The sequence below is a fragment of the Notolabrus celidotus genome, chromosome 4 (genome assembly GCF_009762535.1).
Source record: "Notolabrus celidotus isolate fNotCel1 chromosome 4, fNotCel1.pri, whole genome shotgun sequence".
Lineage (NCBI taxonomy): Eukaryota > Metazoa > Chordata > Actinopteri > Labriformes > Labridae > Notolabrus > Notolabrus celidotus.
In genome coordinates, this window is record NC_048275.1 from 17,907,303 (window position 1) to 17,931,590 (window position 24,288).

The 24,288-nt window shown below is 40.0% G+C and overlaps 1 protein-coding gene across 1 annotated transcript in view; it reads right to left on the reverse strand.

Moving 5' to 3' along the window:
* Positions 1 to 2,373: 2,373 nt before the first annotated feature.
* htra1a (HtrA serine peptidase 1a) overlaps positions 2,374 to 24,288 on the reverse strand; it is a 30,272-nt gene continuing 8,357 nt past the window's right edge. Inside the window, exons 2-9 of the mRNA XM_034681054.1 lie at positions 22,536 to 22,635; positions 21,783 to 21,987; positions 8,159 to 8,353; positions 8,041 to 8,073; positions 7,803 to 7,917; positions 7,227 to 7,284; positions 6,168 to 6,263; positions 2,374 to 3,613 (exon numbers count right to left, since the gene is read on the reverse strand). Of these exons, the coding sequence (XP_034536945.1) occupies positions 3,445 to 3,613; positions 6,168 to 6,263; positions 7,227 to 7,284; positions 7,803 to 7,917; positions 8,041 to 8,073; positions 8,159 to 8,353; positions 21,783 to 21,987; positions 22,536 to 22,635 (971 nt within the window). The 3' untranslated portion in view covers positions 2,374 to 3,444. The remainder of the gene's footprint in view (positions 3,614 to 6,167; positions 6,264 to 7,226; positions 7,285 to 7,802; positions 7,918 to 8,040; positions 8,074 to 8,158; positions 8,354 to 21,782; positions 21,988 to 22,535; positions 22,636 to 24,288) is intronic.

The window sequence follows — 24,288 nt, forward strand, 5'->3', positions numbered from 1 at the left end:
CTGCCCCTTCCTGTAGAGTGCATCTGTGTTAAGGGACCAGTCCAACTTCTTGTCCAGGTGTACACCTGGATATTTGTAGGTTGGCACCACCTCGATGTCCACCCCTTGAATGTTAACTAGCCAGTGGAGAGCCTGGATCTTCGGAAATCTACTATCATTTCCTTTGTCTTTGTGGAGTTCAGTAGGAGGCAGTTTTTGTGACTCCAGTCACTGAAGGCTTTTGTCAGATCAAAGATAATAGATATCTCACAGGTAACCAGGGTGGGTTTTATTTTTAACCTGTAAATGGAACTTGCTGTAGATGTTTTATAATGTTTAAAGTAGAATAAAGTATATCTTATATCAAAAGACATTGAATTTTATTCAAACGAGTTTGACTGTTATGTGCTCGCTGAAGTAAATGTTCAGACACCTGCAGCATACTGGAAACAGAACTCATACATATCACTAACACTTGCTCTGTCTGGTGTGCAGATGGTATCATGTAAATGAATAGTGTTATGAACATCCCAGGGTCTGCAAGGCAAAGTGGTCCAGATTGTATCAACACTGACGTACTATAACTCAGCCCAATCAGACATCAAAACATCTACTTGAATGCATGAAAGCAATTTTAAAGATGGTGCATGTGGTCACTTTTCTGGTGACAGCTGTGACTAAAGAAGGATCAGATTTCTATGGGAGGCATTGATAGTGCTTTTCAGTTTTCACAATATAATCCAAAATAAACAAAATAACTTGTGTAGTACAGACCTATATTCAGAATCAAATCATGTGTAAACAAGTCATCCACAGATTAATATTAGTCCTGAAACTGTTAGACCATTAAATCAACAGTAAAGTAGAAAAACTATGACCTACTTAGTTTTCCAGATGATGAATAGTCCAGTGCTTTTCACTGTCATGTCATATGTATCATTTTACAGTATTTGTATGGAGATAAATCAAAGAAGAGCACGTATCACAGTTATTCAGTGTAACGGTTTTCTGGCATCTGCACATATTTGAGCTGACAAAGTGTGTGTCACTCCATATCAAGGCCCAGAGATGGTGAGGTAATATGGCCAGGCCATACATGACTGATGGGTTGGAGCTTAGTTTTGGCAGTCCAGCAGTTATTTCATCATTAACAGACAAACTGTACAGCTGGGTCCAATACTATGCATACTGTAATCTTTTTGAATGTTATGCAGTATTGGAAAAAATGAGTCACACATTTGGGCCACTGCCAAGTGAAATATAAACACTTACCTCTAAGTGTAACATCTGTACAAAGTACTGAAACAGTGCAGGGAGAATTAAGATGAGAGAAACTGCAACACTGGTGCAAAGCCATGAGATGGCAGCAACACTTTCTGTCACACTTAAGTCGGAGTCTATATTTAAAAATAATGTACATCTGTGCCTTTGACCACAAATCTAGGAACTGGGTGTGTGATAAATTCAGACCAGAAGAAGTCAAAGTATATTTAATTTCCAGAAGATGCATAAGATTTTGTAAGATTATGAAACATGCCTTCAAGCTATTCAACACCATTGGAAAGTATCTGTTTTTCATATAGTTAGCATGTGGTTTATGGGAATGGAAAAAAGGTGGTAAGATGTATACACTTCCACTGGTTATTGAAGGCGTGGTCTGAAATTCAAATGCAATCAAGTATCTTATTCTGTCTCTTAAACATATTTGTAAAGGTGTTTAAAGTGTATTTAACATTGCTATGGTTGGCACAACATAGCACCACTTTCAGTGGACTTACTGTGGTTTAAAGTATAGAATAAAACCCTTTTTTTTCTTTTTCACATGTAGTGAAAGTTCCGGTCCCAAACCTTCCTGTTAATTTTGAAGCTGGTTACATTTTGTGTTGGTCCCCTGAGTTCTCATGGGATCTATTTCATAATCTTCATCCAAAATTTATGTGGTGCACTGAGATCTCTACCAAAACACTGAGTGTACTCATGCGAGGCCATCATCTGTGACCGATGCATCGTGGGTCGGATCTCTGTTTTGGCTCGCACTCCTGTCTCTGAGGTCAGCCTGCAGAGCCCCTGGCCCAACAATCACACCAGACCACTATCAAGCCCATATGAAGGCAATAAAAACAAATCTAAACCAGATCTCCATTTGTTTTGTGGCCACTTGTGTGTGCCTGTGTGTGCGTGCGTGTGTGTGTGTGTGTGTGTGTGTGTGTGTGTGTGTGTGTGTGTGTGTGTGTGTGTGTGTGTGTGTGTGTGTGTGTGGATGAGCAATTGCTAAGTAAACTCTGAACACACAAAGAAAATACGGTAATGGGCGCCTTGGTGCAATCTATCTGAAATTGTGTTTTCTTTGTGTGTCAGTGAACGCTAGTGAAAAAGAAACAAAGAAAATGAAAGTTTGAAGGGTGAGAGTCAAAACAAAAGAACATAAACTTTATTTTCTTCTCAGTATACATCACTTAATAGATAAAAAGATTCTACAGTACTTTAAAAAGGAGTTTATAAAACAATTATACAAATCAGATTTGCTCATCATGTCTCTTAAGTTGCCCAGGATTTGCAGAGGAAGGCCTGACTGAGCCAAAGTCCATATAAAAAAGACAAAACAAGAGAAAGCTGTTAAAATAAGATGCCTGTAACCAATTCATTAAACTAACTTGTGACCACACAGTAGTAGAAATGTTTAAAGGGTTAAAGACTAAAAGTGGAATCACTTAGGCATTTTCTACAGATGCTAAAAAAAAGCCTGGAAAAAGTTTTTTCAGAACTGTTAACATAAAATCATAATTTTATTTCTTACTCAAGAGGTATCCATCCTATTGTCACGGGCAAAATCTGTCCCTCTTATTACTTCTATCAGACATCAGGAGTGCCATGCAATCCAGATGAGCTCTTGACATCTGTCACAGCTAATTTAAAGGGACAGTATTTCAATTCAAGTCGAAACATGAAGAAAATCATGGTGGAAGAGACAACATTCAGTTGAGTCAGCATAACACTGTTAATTAAGTTATCAGACTCATCAGCCATGACAGTGATGTAGAAAGTTTAAATCATGTGTGCGTAAATGATCTCAACGCTAATTATTGAGTCCTCTGAGATTATTAACTGTTCTCAGGGAAACTTAAAGCATTTTCTCAGAATCAATGACTTCGTTATCTGGAAAATGTTCTGTTTGTTTTCTTGAGATAACAAACTATATAAACCCCTCAACATGTTATTTCAAGATTATTAAGCACTTAACTTGTGATCTCAAGATTACAGCATAAAAAATAACTGCTATTTTGGCCATTCTCAGCCTCCATACATTCCTTTCAAGACAAAGCCAGAATTTTCCTGGATGTGTGGCAACACTGGCCTTTGGCCACAGGGAGAGGGCGTGTCAGTAAAAGCCCCCCCATCAAATTTAAGGTCCACTGGTAATGAGTAAAAACTAGCTCCAGCTCCTGTGTTTTTTCCTATTGAGGGTCAAGGGTCAATCTCCATTGGAACAACTGTTAGGATAGCGTCCTCATTTCCACGGCGCACAACTACCCTCAAGGTGTCAGCAGTCTTGATGGCAGCACTGACATCAGTCGCTGTTGAGATCCTCTGGCCGTTTATTGAGATGATGACATCATGCTCTTTGAGTCCAGCACTGAAGGAGAGAAGAAGAAGAGAGGACTGACTGAGGGCTTAAACGGCAAGTACATGTGGATAATAGGAAAAAAATTACAGCTTTTTTTTTTCATTTTTTGGGCCTGATTGTCTTATTTGTGGGATATGATGTTCTAGTAGTTATAGCCCAAAGTGGTTTATTGGACTGGAGGGTATACTAGCCAGCAAAAGAGGAGTGCTGTTGCTCTACATGAGGTTTAAGATCCTGGCCATTGGTTGGACACTTCAACAGTTTAATACAACTGTTGCATGTCAAACCCATAGACTATAAACATGGATGTTGTCTCAGTGGAGTCACTTATTGGTTTTTGAAGAGGTGTTATGAAGCCCAAAGATGGAAATGCTGACTTCAACTAACTTTAAGTCACTCTTGAAACCAGCACAGTGGAGTTGAGAGCAGAGCAGAGTGACCTGGCAAACAGCTTCAACATGCTCACGTCAGTTAAATCAGCCACCCCTCTAATATCCATCCTGATACAGTGCATGGATTTTAAAAATGTTGAATTATTCTCCTATGAAAATGAGAACTTTAATATGAGCTTGAAAAGGGAGTCCTTGGAGTTTGTAGCCAGCCTCAAGTGGACACTCGAGGAACTGCAGTTTGTGACACCTCTGCATTGGCTTAATTTTTCAGCACTGGGGGTTGCTTCTTGGTCAACCCCACTGCTATCTTTCATTATCACTACATCATATACCATCTAATAAGTGCAAAAAGGCTTAAAACAAATGAAAGGGGCAGTGTTGTTTAAAATCTTTATCTTAATACAGTTTTCAAAAATGATAGAGTTTTAGTATGCTTACAATCTGTGCTTTAATTGTCAAAAAATCCCATAAAAAGAATGAACCAAACCCAAATTGCATTAATTGCACATTTAAAGGCTTTCCCACGCTCCCATTATTCTTCCATAGTGATTAAAAACATCATGTAGTTAATCCCCTGGGTCGACATTTTCTTTAATTTATTTTACAAAGGTAGTGTTTTTAAAAATTGAAACAGTCCCATGTTTACCATCCTGGTGTTGAACCATCCACCACCACCCGCCCCCAAAAACAGTACTCAGCATAGGTACAACTGACTTCTGTAGTACGGTAAAAATGACTTTAATCTACTTTGCTCTGTTTTTAGGAAGTAATTTGTCTACTTTCTTCAAATTAAACTTTATATTTATGACCCATTAGTCAAGTTTACACACTTAGGCAGACCCCAAGGGCCCACAGCGATGCATCCATTCAGGTAAGGGAGTCAGAGATTAGTTACTGACACCAACATTGTTTTGCTAACATTTAATGGATTCACTTTGGATGAAAAAAAAATCATTTCCAGCTTTATCTTCCAGTGATTAAATGTGGTAGTTTTTCTCAACATAAGGAGTTACTTCAGATTTCAGGACAAATAAATAAAACAGCAGGTTGATTTTCTGGCCAACAGATATAACGTATTACTCAACAAAATAAAATTAAGTCATGGCCCTTTTTATAGAGTTTTATACAACTCTGACACATTTTACTTGGCCAGGTTTGTTTACAGGTCTGCTGGCAAAAATCTCACCCAGTGTAACATCTGTTGTAAGAGATCTAATGATGAAATAATCATGAGAGCACAGCAAGGTTTTAGCGCTAAGCTTGTAAAAATCTATTAGCCAAAAGTTGTAAACCTGAAATCACGCACAGACTCAGGCAGTGATATCAAACGCTGACTCTCACCACAGCTGCTTGATGGCATCCACATGTGAGTGCAGACCACCACACCTTCACTTGCACCAATTAACACAAGCGAAGTATAATCCTGTCATTACACTTAGCTGCTCCAACAGAGCACATTGAAAAATTCTCTGTGGCAGGGTGAAGAGTTCCAGAAGAAAGGTCACAATAAACAGAAACGGACTGAGGTTTTATACATGAGGGGGAAAAGACAAAAGAAATGTTATGCAAAACAGCATAGTTATTAAGCAACAATTAAACTCTGACAAGGCCTTATTGGGGCCGCCACTCTGGAGTGGGCTGGGTGAGCCAGCGCAAGAAAACCACAGCGCAGCTAGTAACCTCCCTGCATGAGGTTTGCAGGAAATAGCTGACCTCAGCGTCTCCCAAGCCCCCACTCTGCTGGAGTTGTGGTGGTGGTAGGTGATTGGAGTGGGCTGGATTGTGGGAGGAGGGGGATATTTTGGAGGGCCAGGAACTCCAGGCACGCTGGTGTGAGCCATGAATTAACTTTGTGCTTGGAGACAGTTGTGTAGGAGGCTTTGTGAGTGTGTTTATGTGCACACTTGACAGCTAAAGGTGGGAAATTAAATAAAAGAAGGAAATTAAATATACCGTCTATTTGCAATGTGAGAGTGGAGCAGAGGCTGCATGGAGAGTGATGATAGTCTTACGAGGATAAAGTGCATGTGTAGAGCTCAAAGTGCCAAAGGCAATATCCCAAAGCCGAGAAAAAGTCTGGGATTTTGCGCCAAACCATGAAGTCGCAAACCAAGTAAGTCTGGACTGAGCTTACACCTTGAAAGCCATATGTGCAAAAATATTTTCCTTACGTTGCAGCTGGTGTTTTTGCGATGACCTCCATAACATAAGCTCCAGAGGTGATGTCAGGAAAGTCATGGTGTCGAGTCTTCAGCTCCTTGGCTAGCCTGTCAACACAAAAAAATAGATGTAAGTGTTAATGTCTGAGTATGATAAGGGCAATCATTTAATATCAATTCAAATTCACCTTAACATTAATGCAGGGGCAACCTCAGAACCACTCAGCTATTTTCATTCTGATGTGGCTAGCAGTTAGATATAAACATTTCCAGCCAAGGCTTCCTCTCCTATGCTATGCTTTGCATTGCTTACAGTTCAGTAAGCAAATTCAGAAGCAATGATGTGTTCAGATTAAATGAGTCGTGACATTCATCCTTCCAGATTTGTCTGGAAAATAGATGTCATAATTTTTTGGTTTATGACATTGTCAGGAGGAGCGCTCCATTCATTTTTTGGGGATGAGTCTCAGTTTCACTGTAAATAATAAGTTATACATGTGACATGAATGTCACACATCATTGCTTCTTAACTTGCTTTACTCTGACTAACTTAAGCAGTATGACCCGAAAAGGAAACTGATTTTCTTGTGGTGTACTCATAAAAAATGGGTCTTAATAAAAACATCATTATGCAGATTTGTAAGCAAGTCCATGAGAAAGTTGAGAAGAAATGATGTGTTGTTATCAAATGTGATGTTTATTTAACCCTCCCTGATTTGATTTGGGGGGGGGGGGTCTCAGTTTTACTGTAAATAGCAAGTTACACAGAGGCTTCACTAATGCTAACTTCAGAGAGAGAAACCAATTTTCCGTTCGTTTACTTTAATCTAACAGATTATTAGATGCACTTGCATGCTGATAATTCATTGTCAGATTACAGCTGCTCTTCTTTAGGGTGATTTTGTCCTGCATACTTCAAAACCTTCTAATATGTGATTCAAACTTTATGGGTTTCATACCAAAGCAATGCATACATGACTCTTCATTTTTATGAATGTGTGAACAGAATCTGTAAAGAGATTACTGGAGTTGAAGTTTGGCTATTACTTTACAAGAAAGTGTGCAACTTACCCTGGAGTAAGAGTCATCATCCTCACACCAATATACTTCTTTTTGGCAGCTCCTCTCCCTGAAGATAGACCATAACACAAAATAAATATAATCAATCTTCCACATGTGGTAGAATACATTTGGGAAGTCTTGTTTTTGTAGTTATATCATCATACAGACAAATCAAATCAAGCAGCCACGTTGGCAGTCACACATAAAACACACATGTGTTTGCTGTTCCAAAACACTACCCAAGGCAAAGGGTGAAAAGCAGTAAAATGAAATGAAAAACCTGGCATACTCTGGCATTCACTTCTTTATAATTTACATGCAGTGCCATTTCTGTGACTGGTAATGCTGGGCAACGATTCATAAAGCCAGAAATGTTGTCATCATATCTCATGGGTGCATACAGAGTTGAGAAATACCCTGCACAGAAACAGTGCCGAGCATATGGACCTTTTTTGAATGAGCACAGAGATCTGTGTCCAACCCTTACAGCCAATTTTCAAAATGTGCCTGCCACAGCTTGTCATGGTGATTGAAGAGAAACAATAAAGAGAAAATATTGTAAGTCTTGTCAGTGAGAGCTCGTACCTCGAGACTGTCTGTCATAGGACTCTGCCAGGAACTCTCGAATTTTGTCTGAGGGTATGGCGAAGGAGATACCAGCTGTCACTTTCAGGGTGTTGATTCCAATCACCTCGCCATCCTGAGACAGCAAACCTCAGCTTAGTTTCTCATATCAACAGTGTGTTGTTTCATACATTTTCACATGTCATGAGGCAGAAAAATTTGTTCAGTGTGCCACTGAAATGATACAAAAAACACTTACCAGATTTACTAAAGGCCCTCCTGAGTTGCCGTACTGTGAAGCAAAAAGATTGTTCATCATTATTTTTGACATAAACAATGTGTACATTCATTTAAAAAATGCATCGTCTTTCTCGTACATTGATGATGGCATCAGTCTGAATATAGTCCATGTCTGAGTTTCGAAGGCCCAGCTCTCTGCCGCCTCGTTGAGTGGTGCTGACTATTCCTGTGGTAACTGTGTTCTGGAGGGAAAACGGGCTTCCAATGGCGACAACAAACTCCCCCGGCCTCAGGTCTGAAGATCTGCCCAGCAACAGGACAGGAAGCTTGGTCTGCATGAGAGAAATAACAGAGACGGAACACATGTTCAGAACACTGAAGGAAAAAGTTTAAGGAAGATCCATTAAGCTTAGCAGGATAAAACCAAGGTTAATGTAGAGCCATATGCAGGATAAGTGTATAAAATGAACAATTAGGACAGGACAACAGAATCAGCTGTAAAACAAAAGGCCTTTATTGGTTGATATGCTGCAATTAAGAAAAAAAGTTAATTCCATGATACAGCATCAAAGAGAATAGAATCATTTCAACACTTCTAGCAAGAAAAAAACTCAACTTTATTGCAATTACTCTCCTGAGCTTTGAGTTCTTGTTATGATCATGTGGTTTATGAGTGGACAGCCGGAAAATAATTACAGCAAAACCACAAGTCGTCTAAACACATAGTGCTGCATGATATTGCTCCCACACAAAAACATTTTCTCATTTTCCACTTCAATTATGCCAAACAACTTAAAATTCAAATAATCAGGATCAAAGGGCTTCTTTCTTGGACTGAAACTGAGCCCAGCTGAAAAATCATTCCTAATGGCAAGTATGCACCAATAAACTAGAGATGCTGGAAAATGGTCTGATATGTTGTAAATAATGACTACCTTGAGCTCTGGTTAGCTCTGTTACACTGGGCAGTGGAAACCAGGCTACTGTGTGCTCGTCTAAGCAGACAGACACAGAGAGGATATATTTATCCATCCACAGTGACAGTTTCCTTCTTCGAATGAAATCATCTCTGCCAGAAAGCCCGCAGTCAGAGCCCACGCGCCACCACATCACGTTCAGTCTGTGTAGAGGCTGTACCCAATGCTGTGATGGCAGGGGAGGCTAAGTAAAAGGAACTGTCCGTAATGGTCCTCCTACAGTATGTTTTCATTTTGACGACTCAGAGTTATAAATAGTAGAAGGGGGAAGCTACAAATTAACTGAGTCTGCAAACGCAGACAAAAGGATCTATTTTAAATACACATATATATCACAAATGATGTCACTCTCTTTCATAGAAGATGATGCCTGCTTGCTCATGCATTTTGCTTTGTAGAATTAAACAAAATTAACTGTTAAAGGAAAAATGAATCATCAATACGTTTACATGAAATTATAAAAATGGACTCTCTGGAACTACAGGTGTTCCAGTATTGTTATTGATATCTGTATGGATGCCATCCATCACTGGTATCCATATTGGTATTACTATTTGCTCCTAATACCATCTTAAATGTTAAATTGGGTATTGACAATAATGCTAGTTGATGCAGATCCATTATTTTGAAATAAAAGGATTTTGGGAAACTCCAAGTGTCAGTTAGGGATGCATGATACATAATCTATTGGCTCAAAAATGGGAATCTTTTGTTATTACTTAATATTCTGATATTACAAATTTATCTGATAAAAACAGCAGATAAAAATTGCTTTCATTTATTAATTAACGAGCCCTCACATTCCGACGCGGAAGGGGTGGTGTGTAATCTATCTACATGCAGAGAAGAAGAACAAGCACAACCGCCATGATTTACTAATCATGGCCACAAATGTTGAATTTTTTTCCCAAATGTCACCAGAGGGGCTCTGTAGAAAATAACAGAGAACAAGGGTAAAGAGGTGAAGAGTTTTATGCCTGCAAAATGTCAGCAATCAGTGGGCTTCCATGAATAACATTCAGTTTTTGTAATTGTATGAGGGGGTACTCTGGAGCGTCTGATCCTCAAGTATTGGACTTGACATCAGGAAATAAAAAAATGAATATCCCCACAGGGAATACAACACTGTTTATTTAATCCTCAGCATGTTTGTTGTAAATGATCTTGTACCTCTGAGGTGAAGTTATTATTAGAAGATGACAAAGATAATAAGAGCCAGTTACTGAGGGAGCAAACGTCTCAACATTACTTTCTATCTGTACACACACAGATCCACCAACATCAACAAACACAACCGTCAGACTCACTGTTCTTGATTCCTGTGGGCTTGTCTAACACAGCAGTGATGTTAACTTCGCACACACACACACACACACACACACACACACACACACACACACACACACACACACACACACACACACACACACACACACACAGGCTGCAGAAGTGTGGATTACTTCAACTTGGAAACACAGATTTGGCATGTCCAAACACGCACAAACAAACACCTGACACAGGAGTAGTAGTGTGTGTAATCACCACCCTCCGTCTGCTCCCTTAGCTCCCCTTCTCCGGTCACACTCCATGTAAGATAAGAGTATAACCAGATGGAGAGAGGAAGCAGGAGAAACACACACTGCTGAGAGAGAGGGAGAGAGAGAGGACGTCAGGTGGATGTGAGTCAATGCCAGCACATTCAGGACTCAGCTGGACACTGCTAACTGTTAGCGATACTGGTGCTGCCATGGTGACTGTTGCTATCAGGTGGAAACTGGGTACTTCCAAAATGTCAACTCAGGGTTTTTGCTCCTTATATATGGCTATACTCATCCTACACCCACGCAAAATCACAATGCATTCAGAGAACCACATATAAAGGGTGCAAAATGCATCAGTTTGGTGACAACATCACAGCATCGGGGTGAGAAGGCAGAACAAACACTGAACACACACATTTCAAAGCTTACATATCACTTACTAATCGTGCCCACTCAGCAATCTGGAACGACTCGTGGAAAATCCTCCCGCCATGTGAGTCTGCCTTTCCTGATCCTGACCACCCAAGTGACTCACCCTACTATTTCAGACGGAGGCTACGCTGCTCTGGCACTTCACCCGAAGACACTATGGCCACACTTAAAGGAAGGAGGCATGGTGGACAAGGGGAACAACAAACACCACAAACCACAGGAAGGGATCCAGAGACAAATGAGTCAAGCACTGTTTTGTTTAGTAATACATGGATGTTTGAATGCCCACATTGGCAGGGTGATGACCAGGAAAAGACTACGTTTGGTTTGAGACCAGAATGAGCATCAGTTTGGAAACATCAACATGAACTGAAATCGAAAGCCTATCATTTAGACTTTCAACTTCCATACGATGCCACAAGTTTCTTTCACCGAAGCCACATGGAAATACGTGTTATGCCAAGTTCTTCTGTGTTGTCGATAAGATAAAGAAGTGGGGCATCAGATTAAAAAAGGGAGGACTTGTTTATTTTGACCAAAGAAGCAACTGAAGGAGGCACATGCTGTGAAAAGTTCCAGACTCCTTTCTCACATTTTTCGCCACTTATCTGTGTCCTGATTCAGCCTCCTGCACCCAGACAGATTTTGTCACGGTTAGGTCAACGCGGACACTGTGACGAGGGGACAAAAGGGCAGATAAGACTTCAAAATGTCTGCAGAGTTGCCATAGAGATGTGTCATTGTTAATATTACAGCCTTGGTCCTTCTTTGGCTCATTTTAAAGCCATTAGACTAAACTACCGTTTTACGACTGGAGGACCAGGTGCAAACTTAAACTCCGGTCAAGCTTAGATGATTTAATAGTTCCTAGGGCACATGTGTACTCAGACACTAGGAGGTTGCCTGGTTATGAACCCTCACCAAGTTAAGTCTGTAAATTGAAACCCACACACCTGGCACTGCTTAAACATACAGCCAGACCACTTCAAAATATACACATTTACACTCAGAAGCTGCTCTGGTTGGGTCAGTGCACGACCTGAACTGGATATAAGCCCTACTGCAGACACGTAAGTGCTCCTGTTACTTAAGTACAGGGAACTTCAAAGCACAAAGCATATTCACGTATGACATCTACCTTGTGAAATTAATATATACACTAATTCAAAGAGTTTAACGGCTGATGTCTGAACCTGTGGCCTTAGGCGTTGTGCAGATGCTGATAAAAATGGGGCAGGAATCAGCATGCACAACATAACATCGTCAGATCACAAGATCAAGCTGGAGACGGGGCACCTAGTGTCTTTGTGTCAGTCTTGCATGTATGTTGTGTAGGAGGCTCATGAATGCATGTTTGTGGTTTTGTGAAAAAAGAAATTGGGTGAATATTTCCGCACTGTAACAATTACAGAAGCACATGTTCATCAAACCATGAAGTAGGTCTCATGGAATTCCTTGCACAGTAATTAACATGTTCAAATCACACTGGCTAAAACATATCCTTGCTGACACCGGTATGGAAACCACCATGGTTTCCATATGTTGTTGGTGAGGCTTTCAGTCTTCAGAGTAAGAGCAAACATGTGTGCAAGTTCTGCATGTATGTTCTGCTCTGTTTAGTTTTGCATGAGACGTGAGGGCGTCTCGGCTCCGGCTACAGACACCGCAAAACTCTGGACTACACGCATCATGATGGGAGGAGATGAGGTCTTTGAGAGGAACTAGACCTCTCTTTAACCTTGAGTAACTTTGTATTTACACACTTGTATTTATGGTACTTGGTACTTTCATGGTATATTTTCTGTGATGCTTTGAAGGAGACGTCTTACCTGGTACGTGCTGGGATCCTCACTGTGGCCTTGACTTTGAATTGGAATATAAACACTGACACAGTATCTGCATTTAGCAGTAAGAGTACATCCTATGGATTTTATACTAATTCCTTTAGGTTTTTATATGTCTAGGCAGGTTTACTGTAGTCTAGACTATTCTTTATATGACTGGGGGAGCACACTGGAACCTCCTAAACTCATTGAGGAATCAGAGGGTTACAGCCATGCCTGCTTGCACAGTGTAGCACTTCCCTAAAGCCAACACCCACAATGTGGCATACAACACTTTTAATAAAGAAGTTAGTCGATAGCAAAAGCAACAACTAGCTAAAGGGTTAAGAGCTGCTTCAACAAAAATAATAAAAGCATGTCTTACCTCCTGTGGTATCAAACCAACAAGATGTAGAGGATTTTGGTTTAGTTTGATGAGGTTTTGAAAATCTTCTTTATGAATGGAATTATGTTCACGGTGCCAAAACCTTTCAAAATGTAAAAGTTAAAAGGCAACATCCTCAATAAACATTTCATTTAGGAGGACTCACTGACAACTTTTTTAGGAGAGATTTTCATGGAAAGAAAGTCATAATTCCATGGAAAAGTATTCACAGTACGATTTTTCAAAATAAACACGTGTTGGGAAAACATATTGCTGCTGATTTATTTTTAAAATGTCATGAGAACCACAAACAAAACTGCTTTAACCTTTTGGATGTAGTGGATTTCTATGGAGGATCACAAAACCATGCATCTTAAAATAAACCCAATATGCTCAAATGTGCCATTAGGGGGAAGTTTAAAAATGTGTTTAACCCTAATTTGGTCAAATTAAACCCTGAAGACAGACACGCGTGTTCAGTCTAAATTCTGTTACAGAAGCGGACAGCCAACGATGCATCATGGCTGCTTTTTATCGAGTATACTGATTGGTAATTGACTGTAGCTGTGGTTGACTTCAAACTTGTCTATCCTGCCTCATGAGCACCCGATGTGACGTCAATGAACGTGAAGTCCAAACAGTTTTAGGCATCACTGCTTGTCCAGTGGGCTTGGAAAACAATCACACAGCCAAAAGTAGGCCAAGACAAAGTGTATGAAGACCCAGCAGGGTAAAAGAAAGAGTGTATGTGTGCGTACTTTTCTTGGCCCTTTTCCCAGCAGACGGTATCCTAAAGCATGGGAACCATTTTGGTTCCAGAGACAAGACATGAAGGAGGGAGGTGGGGTCAGGAGGGGAGGAGGATGTGATTCATCTCTCCTTCGCCTGTCCCTGAAAGACGACATGCAGTGTATTTCCACGAGCAATGGAGTGTGTCCCCCATGTCCCTGCAGTGAGCCTCCTCAACTCTTCCATTTGCACACACACACACACACACACACACACACACACACACACACATTCACTCACTCATTTGAATAGCTGAATGCAAGTTTGTGTTTGTTCATCACTACTCTTCATCTGAGGAAATGCTCCCATCTCTGACTTCCTGGAGAAACATTTACACAGGGATCCTGATAAACAGATAAATACAAAAACACGTGGCTGTATGGAGGCACATTCCTCCTTTTCCTTTCTGCACGTAAACAGAGAAAGACACACACACACACACACACACACACACACACACACACACACACACACACACACACACACACACACACACACACACACACACACACACACACACACACACACAGCACCAGGCAAATTTCCCCAAAAGACTGGTTTTGAGCCTCCAAATACTAGGTGATGGGTAATAAAGAGACAAACATTGTTTCAGGAGACCTTATTGGAGACATGAGGCCTGTTTTCCTTGCCACACCTCATGACTCGAAAAGTTGACTTTAGCACAAGGTTCAATTAATGTCTCCTTTACTGGAATGATGTTGAACACTTTAACTTAATCTTTTTCAGTAGAGTTTATCTTTAATGTCTCATTCAGTTCTGTTGCTCACTGTAAACTAATGTGGAAGTCCCACTTTATTCAAGAGTTAGCCTTTAATATATCAACATTTAAGGAACCTTTATCTACAGTTACTTCATTCATTAGTTACTATAATGATAACATTAGCTAAGTATAAAACTAGTTTTTTCTCTGAATATGCACTTCTTTTGTATAATTAACTAAGAATGTAACAATATCAAAATCTCAAAACACGATAATATTGCAATAACACTATATATTAATCAATATAGGCAAATGAAGACTTGGATTAAAAAGCCATTTCTGTAGCTCTCAGTAGCTCATGAAGTCCACTCTGCTTGCCCCAGCCTCTATGTTACTTCAGCCTTTGTCTCTTTGTAGAGAGCTGGTCATAGTGTTTGACTAAAGTATGGCAGTGATGAGAATTTATACTTTGGCTCTAGCGTGTATACTAACCGTCTGTATTCTTTGTTGTCGACCACAAAAAATGTCTGTAGGTCTTTGGTTATATATCCAACAATACATCTTGTGATCTCTTGAGCTCTCGTATTGTTGTGGGAAAGTGAGGCTGGAAACGTTTCCTTCAGAGTCTTTTGGCCTGGTAGGATTTTTTTTCCTCTCATCTTCTAGAATCTTTTTGGGGTGATGATTTTCCAAGTGCCTTCTCATATTACTTGTATTCCCCCAACATGTAGGTCACTGCAGTCTGGCAGTGTCTACTTTAGGGATGGAGATTGTTAATATCTATTAATGTTGATGCCAATGACTCCTTAATGATCTGAGTCTTTATCCAGCCCTTACTGAGAACTCTCTATTATTTGGCTGGAATACTTAGTGTTTTATACCATCCCAGGTCCATAACATATTCAACGGTATTGAGACATGTTGTATAATAATCCTTTACATATCTATGAATACTAAAGCACTGCAGTGTAAGATTTTTAGATACTAATTTAACTCATTTTCTTGACTTGAAGGACAGCTTGGAGCTGCATATGTTTTTCTCTGCTGGCACATTTCCCCGGAAGGACAGCGACAAAAAAGGGCACTTGATCTCATTTTTTCTCCACTTGAAGGCTACCCTTCAGGGAACTGCATTGCAATCTCTCCACAGGAAGGGCAACCTCTGTGGACCTCCATCATGTTTTCTCTATTTGACGGCCTTCATAAATGTCTGTACACCACAGTTTCTCCACTTGAAGGAAAAGCTAGAGGGCCCTGCATCATGTTTTCTCCAATAAAGCAGCTTTTTAAAACACTGTACCAGAACAACCTGAAGAGGCCTGCATCACATGCTCTCCACTAAATTGTGCACCATGAGGTGCTTGGTCCAAGACAACATTAGGTTCTCTGTATTCAGCTGCATTTGCAGTATAAATAAACCAAGGTTAATGTCTGCACAGGCCATGCCATAAAATGTTCTGAAATGACATGGAAAATTCTCCATGCAGTGTTCTGAAGTCATTCCAAGAAAGCATGGTTTACTTCCAAGTTAGTGGGGGTCAGAATAAGTCGTTATGATTAAATAAATCATATTGACTTATATGCAGCAAGCTTCAAAGTCGGAGTGAGTCTTTCCAGGTAAATCTGTATGATTCCAGTTTACTGCATGCATTTCCAGGATAATGTGACGTGTCCAAGTTCTGAGTAAGACAGCAAGGTTAATGAAAGGCCTTTTAAAACTTAAAGCACAATCCGTTCTATCTTTATTGTGCTGTTGCCACATCACACAGTGCACTCATTAGCCCATTAACTCACAGTCCTCCAGACATATGGATACATTTTCCAGGCCTTGACCACATTGCTGCCTGTTTCTCTCTCCCTGCTGCTTTCTCTTTTTCCCCCCATACTCTCCTCACAGGAACAAGTGAGTACAGCACTTTTCCCCATTTCCCCTCTGAAGTTCCAGCTGCTGTAGACGGGCTAATGTATTCCCCAGAGCTGAGAGCTAGACCACAGCCCCGGGAACAGACTGGGCCTTGCTACCTATAAAACCCCAATTTCTCAGAGAAAAAGGATAACAGCTCAGGGAAAACTTCAACTTTCTCACTCATAAACTGGTTCAATTGTTTAGTGATTATCTGTGGCTGCTTCTGGACTGCTGACGTTGACTGCAGTAATTTAACATCTTATTATTGCTAGCTTGCTTTAATTGTTTCGTCAGGCTAAGTAGCTCTCAAATTTGTAGATTTCAAACTGGATATGTAGATATTTGTTGACTTAAGCCACAAAGACTTTAGACTTGATTAAAAAACTTGACAGGCCTCCCTATGGAGTTAATTAGAAACTTACAGACATACCTGGAGAAAAAAAAAGCTGAATAAGGCAAAAATGAGCCAGCCTTACACTCAGCATATTTAATACATACATACAATTCCTGCCAGTCTTTCAATTATGGTTGGTCTCAGATGGGTCTGTAAATCCTTTGGCCTATAAACTATCTGGAAGCTTCCAAAAATGCTCATCACAACTTTCATAAGCTGAAGTATTTGTTGTTTTTTTCAGACCATCTGTCTGAAATCCAAAATGGTTCAATTTTAAAGCCTCTCTGCTCTCTGAGGAGTTTTTGATCGGTTTGGAAACAGACAAAAAAATCATACTGACGCCTCTTTCTGACTTACAAAGTCAAATGAGACCATCAGCAACAAGACTGACAATTTCTATTAAGTTTTATTTATGCTTGTGAGTGCTGCCAGGGGATTTGGGAAACATCTCTTAATACATTTTTCATGAAAAATATTCAACATTTGACTGGAAAAAAGCAGGATAAAGGTCTGAAAACATGACCTACAAGATCACCAAAGAGATCACAGGTACCACTTTGTCCACAGGGGGCGCCAAAATCAACACAAACTGAAAGTTTCTCACAGAGGCTTCAAGGAACTGAGTGCGTAGACCTTTCAATTACTTATATAAAAAGGTATTTAAGAATCAACCATGTATTATAATAGCTACATACCCATTTCTTTCAGTTAAAGGTTTTGTACAACTTATCATAGCCACTCTGTGAAAACATCAACTCTCTCTTGCATATGCTGGTGCTTCTTCTCCAACTTTATCATCTTTAAGCACTTGTTTTTTTGGTCTTGAGCTTGGAAGAACCCAAAGAAATTCTCACTCAAGAAGCTTTGTGATATTGTCCATAGCTCTGTAACAACCAATGAGGTTGACAGTGAATATAGGCTGCTTATCTAAAAGCTGATCCATCATCAAAGTCAAGAATTGTGAACTAAAAATATTTTCATTAACACATATTGGGAGTTCAGGACAGATCATTTGCCTATGGAGAACTTAAACATGACTTTAACTCCCATTGCAAAATTCTTTAAGAGCACTTTGTAGTCCGTTTCTTTGGTGATCCATCCTGTAATAAAGGATGGACTTTTCAAAGCTGGAATTTAGACTTGTTACTCTTTCTTTATGTAATGAAAATTAAGTGCCCTCTCACTATAGGTCTGTATGACTATATTTTCACTTTTAAGCGCATCTGCTTGCCCTCTCATTATAAGTCAATCATCCTCTAATTTTCTCCCTTATCATTTCTCACAACACACACACAAACATTTACTTCCCCTCATTAGTACAATTCCTTCTCTATATAAATCATGCAGCCTCCCCACAGTGATCTCGGGTCTTCTGGGGCTTCATCTCTGATTCATAGCCATAGTGAGCAGCTTTAAGTTCACACAATGACGGTCAGTCTTTATCATAACAAGTTTACACACAGTGCTGAATGTGTTTTATATCAGGAAGACACCCTGGCTACATCTGGCTGTCATTCAATTACAATTACCCTTCTTTATTACAACCACCTGTTGTTTACCAGCCAGTAAAGTCATGGTGTCATGCGGAGGAATGCTACAAATACATTTAAGGGGAGTGGAAGATATTTCTGCATGCACAGTATGAACTGAGACTTCTGTAATGACTGAACACACATTAATGTGAACCAGGATGATAACTTTCAGGCTTCTACAGCATAAAGTATAAGATATTTCTGAATCTATTAATACTGATTTCACATGACAAAAGGCTGTACACACTGAGTATGTAATGCAACAAACATGGCAACCCCCCCCAATCAAAGATCAGGCTGTCATCGACGTACAGAGCTTTTATCGCTGCATGAGCAAAAACAAAGCAGCTGTCACTCTTCTTTTCCGTTCTCTTCCCTCACATTGTCAGCCAAACAAAACCTGAATCTTTCAACCTCTTTTCGGAACCAAAGGGCTTTGTAATACACCTTGTGGAGCTGTCATGAGCATCTATTCAACTGTGTCACCCAGCCATGAGAGCGAGCGCCGTAATGCACTCTGCTTTGCTACGACTTCCAGTCAATAGGCTCTGGATGTCTGCCACACATTCCTCCACATAACTGCAGGGAGTGATTATCATGTAACGTCCAGTAGACAGAGAAATAAACACAGACAGACAGAGACGAGGAGAGGACAGGAGAGAAAATGTAGCAAGCGTATAAGGAGTGCAGCTAAGGTTACATAGATATCTGCCTCTTTCTTTCACATGTCAACACAGCCCTACAACAGGCCACAGGTAAGTCACTGTGAGAACACTTGTGGAATATCTATCAGTTGTTTTTACAGCCTGATGTGTTTGAACACCAGCAGGCTTATGACACACTGCAAGACAGCTGTCTTTTTAAGACCCATTTGACTGCACCTGCAATCTCACTCTACTTTACTAGCACTTTGAATAATCTCCCAGACTTAGAAACACTTTCAGGAGAAAAAAACAGCAGGTGAATGTTTTCATCTCTTTGCACTAGCTTGGAGTGAAAGAGGTTCAAGATTTTTTCAAGAATCAGGTTATTTGTCATTTTCCTGATGTTTCTGTAAAAATAAAACTGGTAAAATGCTGTCCTCTCACCTCAAAGAACCATAACACAAAAAGAGGTGTATAAATATAACTCAAACAACACCAACAAGACATCACTTTTCAAAAGACTCTCAACATTTACAAAATACAACACCCTAGATAAAGAATACGTATTAATAAATAATAAATAAAAAACACTTGATGAGAACCAGTTCTCTTTTGTGAAACCACCTTCGATTGTTCTCATCTGCCAGTGAAGTTTAAACCGTTTTGGCAATTAGTGCTGTTTCTTCAGTGTCATTTTGCTTTTTTGACAAAATGAAATGAATGAGGTCAAAGTTTGTGTGTAATCAGGTCTATTTTTTGAATAATCATGGGTAAATTAATGTCTTTGAATACAAAACACGCATCTAAAAAGCTAACAAGGGTAGTGGAAGTAACTCAGTTTTTTTTTAAGTAGAGGAACTTTATCCTTCTATAACCATGCTTATTTAATTTAACCTCAACTGCTTATGGTCACAATGCATACATAAAAAAACAACACTGTTAGATTTTGTGAAATAACCTCATCCCTTCTCTTGACAAGAATGAGACTCTTATGTCTGTTCTTTGACCCTGAAGCTAAAGCCAGAGTGGTATTTAGCTTTGCCTAGCATGAAGAGGAAAGCAGACATAAACAACTAGCATTGTTCTGGCTCATTTACTTGTGCCTTACACCAACAGAAATATAAAATGTATATATTCTGTGTCTCTATAATGTTTAACTGTTTCTATATTTTCTTGGCAACCAGTATAAGCACACTCGTGACTTGTGTAGCCTTTGTGCTAAGCCTCGCATATCACTTCCTGGCTCTAGCTTCATATTTAGCAAACAAACATGAGAGAGGTACCAATCTTTTCATCTCATTCTTGGCTAGAAGGTTAACAAGCAACTTTACAAAATGTCAAAATGTTCCTTTATAAGAGGCAAAGCTCAGATAGAGGGGAAGCAAATGAACACTTCATTTTGACAACACTACACCAAGTCACCTAGTTTTGACTGAGAAAAAGGGGTGCCCCAAGGTTCAGTGCTGGGACCCATTTTATTTTCAATTTACATAAACAATCTCTGAAACAACTTGTCAAATGCAATGTATCATTTTTATGCACCATTATTTATTGCTATTCAACCTCATTTACTCAGGCGTTTGAGTCTTTACAGGCTGCTTTTAATGTTATCCAGTCTCGTCTGAATGATCTAAAACTGGTTTTAAATACAGATAAAACCAAGTTCATGGTTTTCTCTCACTCAAAGGCGCTACCACAGACCACTACAAACATTGTTACATCCAAAGGAAATCCTATAGAGCAGGTTTTAAATTACAAGTACTTGGGTTTTATCCTAGATCAGGAGATTTCATTTAAAGCCCATATTAATAATTTGCGTACTAAACTTCGTGTGAAGCTTGGGTTCTTTTTTAGAAACAGAACCTGCTTCTCTCTCAGGGTCAGAAAGAAACTAGTGACAGCGACCTTCTTACCCATTCTTGACTACGGGGACGTGCTTTATCTGAGTGCGTCATCCAAATGTCTCCAGTCTTTGGACACCGTTTTTCATTCGGCACTGAGATTTGTCACTGACTGTAGTCGTCTCACCCACCATTGTGATTTGTATGTGAAATCAAATTTGCCTTCTCTGAGTGCACGTAGGTATAAACACTGGCTGACCCTAATCTATAAGGCTCTTTTAGGCTTGATTCCTCAATATTTGTGCGCTTTAGTGCAGAGAAAAATCAGTTCCTATACCCTGCGTTCCAACACTACTCTTGTTTTATCTGTTCCTCGGGTAAGGACTGAATTCGGAAAAAGAGCTTTCAGCTTTGCTGGCCCTATGGCATGGAATGCTCTACAGACTACATTGAAACTCTCTGAACTTATTACACTTGGAGCCTTCCGTTCTATCCTGAGGGACAAACAGCGTGAGAGCACTGAACAGTGCCTGTGTTTTAAACCTTAAATTATTGTTTGTTGTTTTGTTACAGCTTCCACTCCTCTTATTCATACTGTAAAACACTATGTATTTATAAATTGTACGTTTTAATTTGTGCTGTCATTTTCGTGTGACTGTTTTTTGACATGTGCTGCTGACCTCTTGGCCAGGTCACCCTCGTGAAAGAGATGCTGATCTCAATGGGTTTTACCTGGTTAAATAAAGGTTAAAAAAAAAAAAAGTACTTTGACCTACCGGTGCTTCGATCTTGATGAGCGCTATGTCGGATTTCTCATCCACATCTTTGATTTTGGCATCATAGGAGCCGCCGTTCTTGAGCTCCACTTTCACCCTGTGCTTGTTAGCCACGACATGGGCATTGGTCACGATCTGGCCATCTTCTGCCACAACAAAGCCAGAACCACTGGCCACTGCCACCTCCCGCTTGGAATAGGTCATCCTGTGGAAGGAAAGGAAAGGATGGAGTGTGCTGTTTATTTTTCTATTTGAAGGCCTCCTCTCCTAAATAAGCACACTGAGGATACACCAAAATTGATGCATGATGTAATAGCAGTGTAAGACATGAAAATGAAGAACAAACACACTGAAGCATGGATGAAAAGAAGATAATGCTTTGACAGCCCTGTTAGAATACAAAGGTGAGTCTGGGGAGATTAAGAGTACTTGAAACAGTAAGGCGAGAAAACAAACAGACCCCATGGTATTAATATGTAAGAGAGTGAAGAAGAAATGTGGAAAACAGTGAACGACAGACATTCAAGGATCTCCTCAAAAGCTTAAGTGGCAGACAGGATGAAGGCGACACAGACGATGAAGGATGAGAAGCAGAGATAAAAGAGCTAAAAGCTTGTGAGACGATGAAAAGAAAAGATGTTGAAAGACTCAAGAGGAGAGTAAGGTGCTCTGCCTTCTAGTGTGGTCTGGTTAAGTACACAGGTGGGCTGTAAATTTCAGACACACACATGGACACAGGTGCATGAGCCTTACTTGCGGAAGAGTTCAATGTGAACCACAGATGGAGCAATTTTCTCCACCACATCGGCAATGAAGTTGTATTTGTGTCTTGGGCTGTCCGGGTTGTCCTGAGCTGGAAATTCAAAGCACAAACAAACACATTTAAGATTTCAGGCAAATGCAAACAGACAAAAGATGCACTGGAATATAACATGATGTAAGAGCTGTACGGGAATAGACAAGCAGCTCATTTTCATAATACAGAGAGGAAAAGAAAAGACGACAGCTCATCTGTGGTTAAGGCTGTCTAGGTCGTGACCCACACACACTCACTCACACACGACACATCCACACTCACATTCATTTGAGCTCTTAACCTTGCCTATAAACCTGTCAAATAAATACTTAACCTTTCGCCTTATCTCACCTTATGGTTGATTGTATTGACAGGCTTACAGGCTACCCACAAGACTACTTTCCTCAAGACCAAACTGATCCTCAAAGTACAATAACTCCCTCATACGTACTGTCTGACACAAAGTGTGAAGACGGCCAAATTCCCTGAATCATCCCACCATTCATGCAGTGTTGGGCAAGTCAGGAAATGTTGACTGATTTACCTGGTAATTAAGCCCTGTTTAACCAAAGCCATGAATCAAAACTCCCCACCCGTTTTCTCTTCTAGCTTTCCATCCCTCTATTCATAAACTGTAATTTTGCCACGTACCTAAAAACTACCTTGTCTCACAAGGACAGTTCTCAGTTGTAACATTATCCTGTTATCCTGGGGTAGATAGTTTTGTGAAAGTCAAAGGCACTCAAAAGCTCTGGGATATCATTAATTGCAGTGAAGGGTTAAAAAAAGACTCTGCTTTAGGTGTAGTTAAGCTAACACAAGCATGGAATGAGCACCGCTTTGACATATCAAATGCCTCTAAATTATATAGTAAGAAACTGTTTTACCGCGGGGGAAAATTCCAAACAGATGTATGATACCGCTGGATTATGCAACTCAGTTCAATTATCAAATATCTGTTCATCTGTTTCTATCCATTTATCTGTCTGTCTGTCTGTCTGTCTGTCTGTCTGTCTGTCTGTCTGTCTGTCTGTCTGTCTGTCTGTCTGTTTGTAATGTTCCCTACTTTGCTGGATTAGCATCATAGACTGTATAAAATATGGACGTAGTATCCGTGACTTCACCCATCTCTTTCTGAAGTGCTGTTTTGAGGCCAATCGTCAGCGGCAGCCATATTGCTGCTGTCGAGCGATTGTGACGTAAAGAGGCGGGCTTTGAGCCTCCTAGTCAACAGCTACAGTGTTCCCAGCTGTCAATCAAGTCAGCTGTGCCTCTCATTGGAAGTCTTGTAATCTCAATATCTTCGAAATTACCGCTATTACCGTTATAAAGATAATTGCCCCCCCGTACAGTGTGTGCCACTCGGGAAATGAGCTATCCAGACTGCACTCGTCTTTTGTACCAAGCAGTAAACATGTTTATTTCTGCTGTAAAGATCGTCTTTTTTGAATTGGTGTGTATGTGGTTTCCGGTACTTCCGGAGCCAGCCTCAAGCGGATGCTCAATGAACTGCAGTTTTTAGCACTTCCGCATTGGACTCATATTTTTAGACCGGAGGTTGACACTTGATTAGCATGCTATAATTAGCTAAATAGTGCAAAAAAAAATTACAACTGAGGCTTGTGGGGATTGTATCTTCTTCAGTGACAATACATTTAAGAATTTGGGAAAATTTTACATACAAATGTGAAACTCCTTGAAAAAAAAACT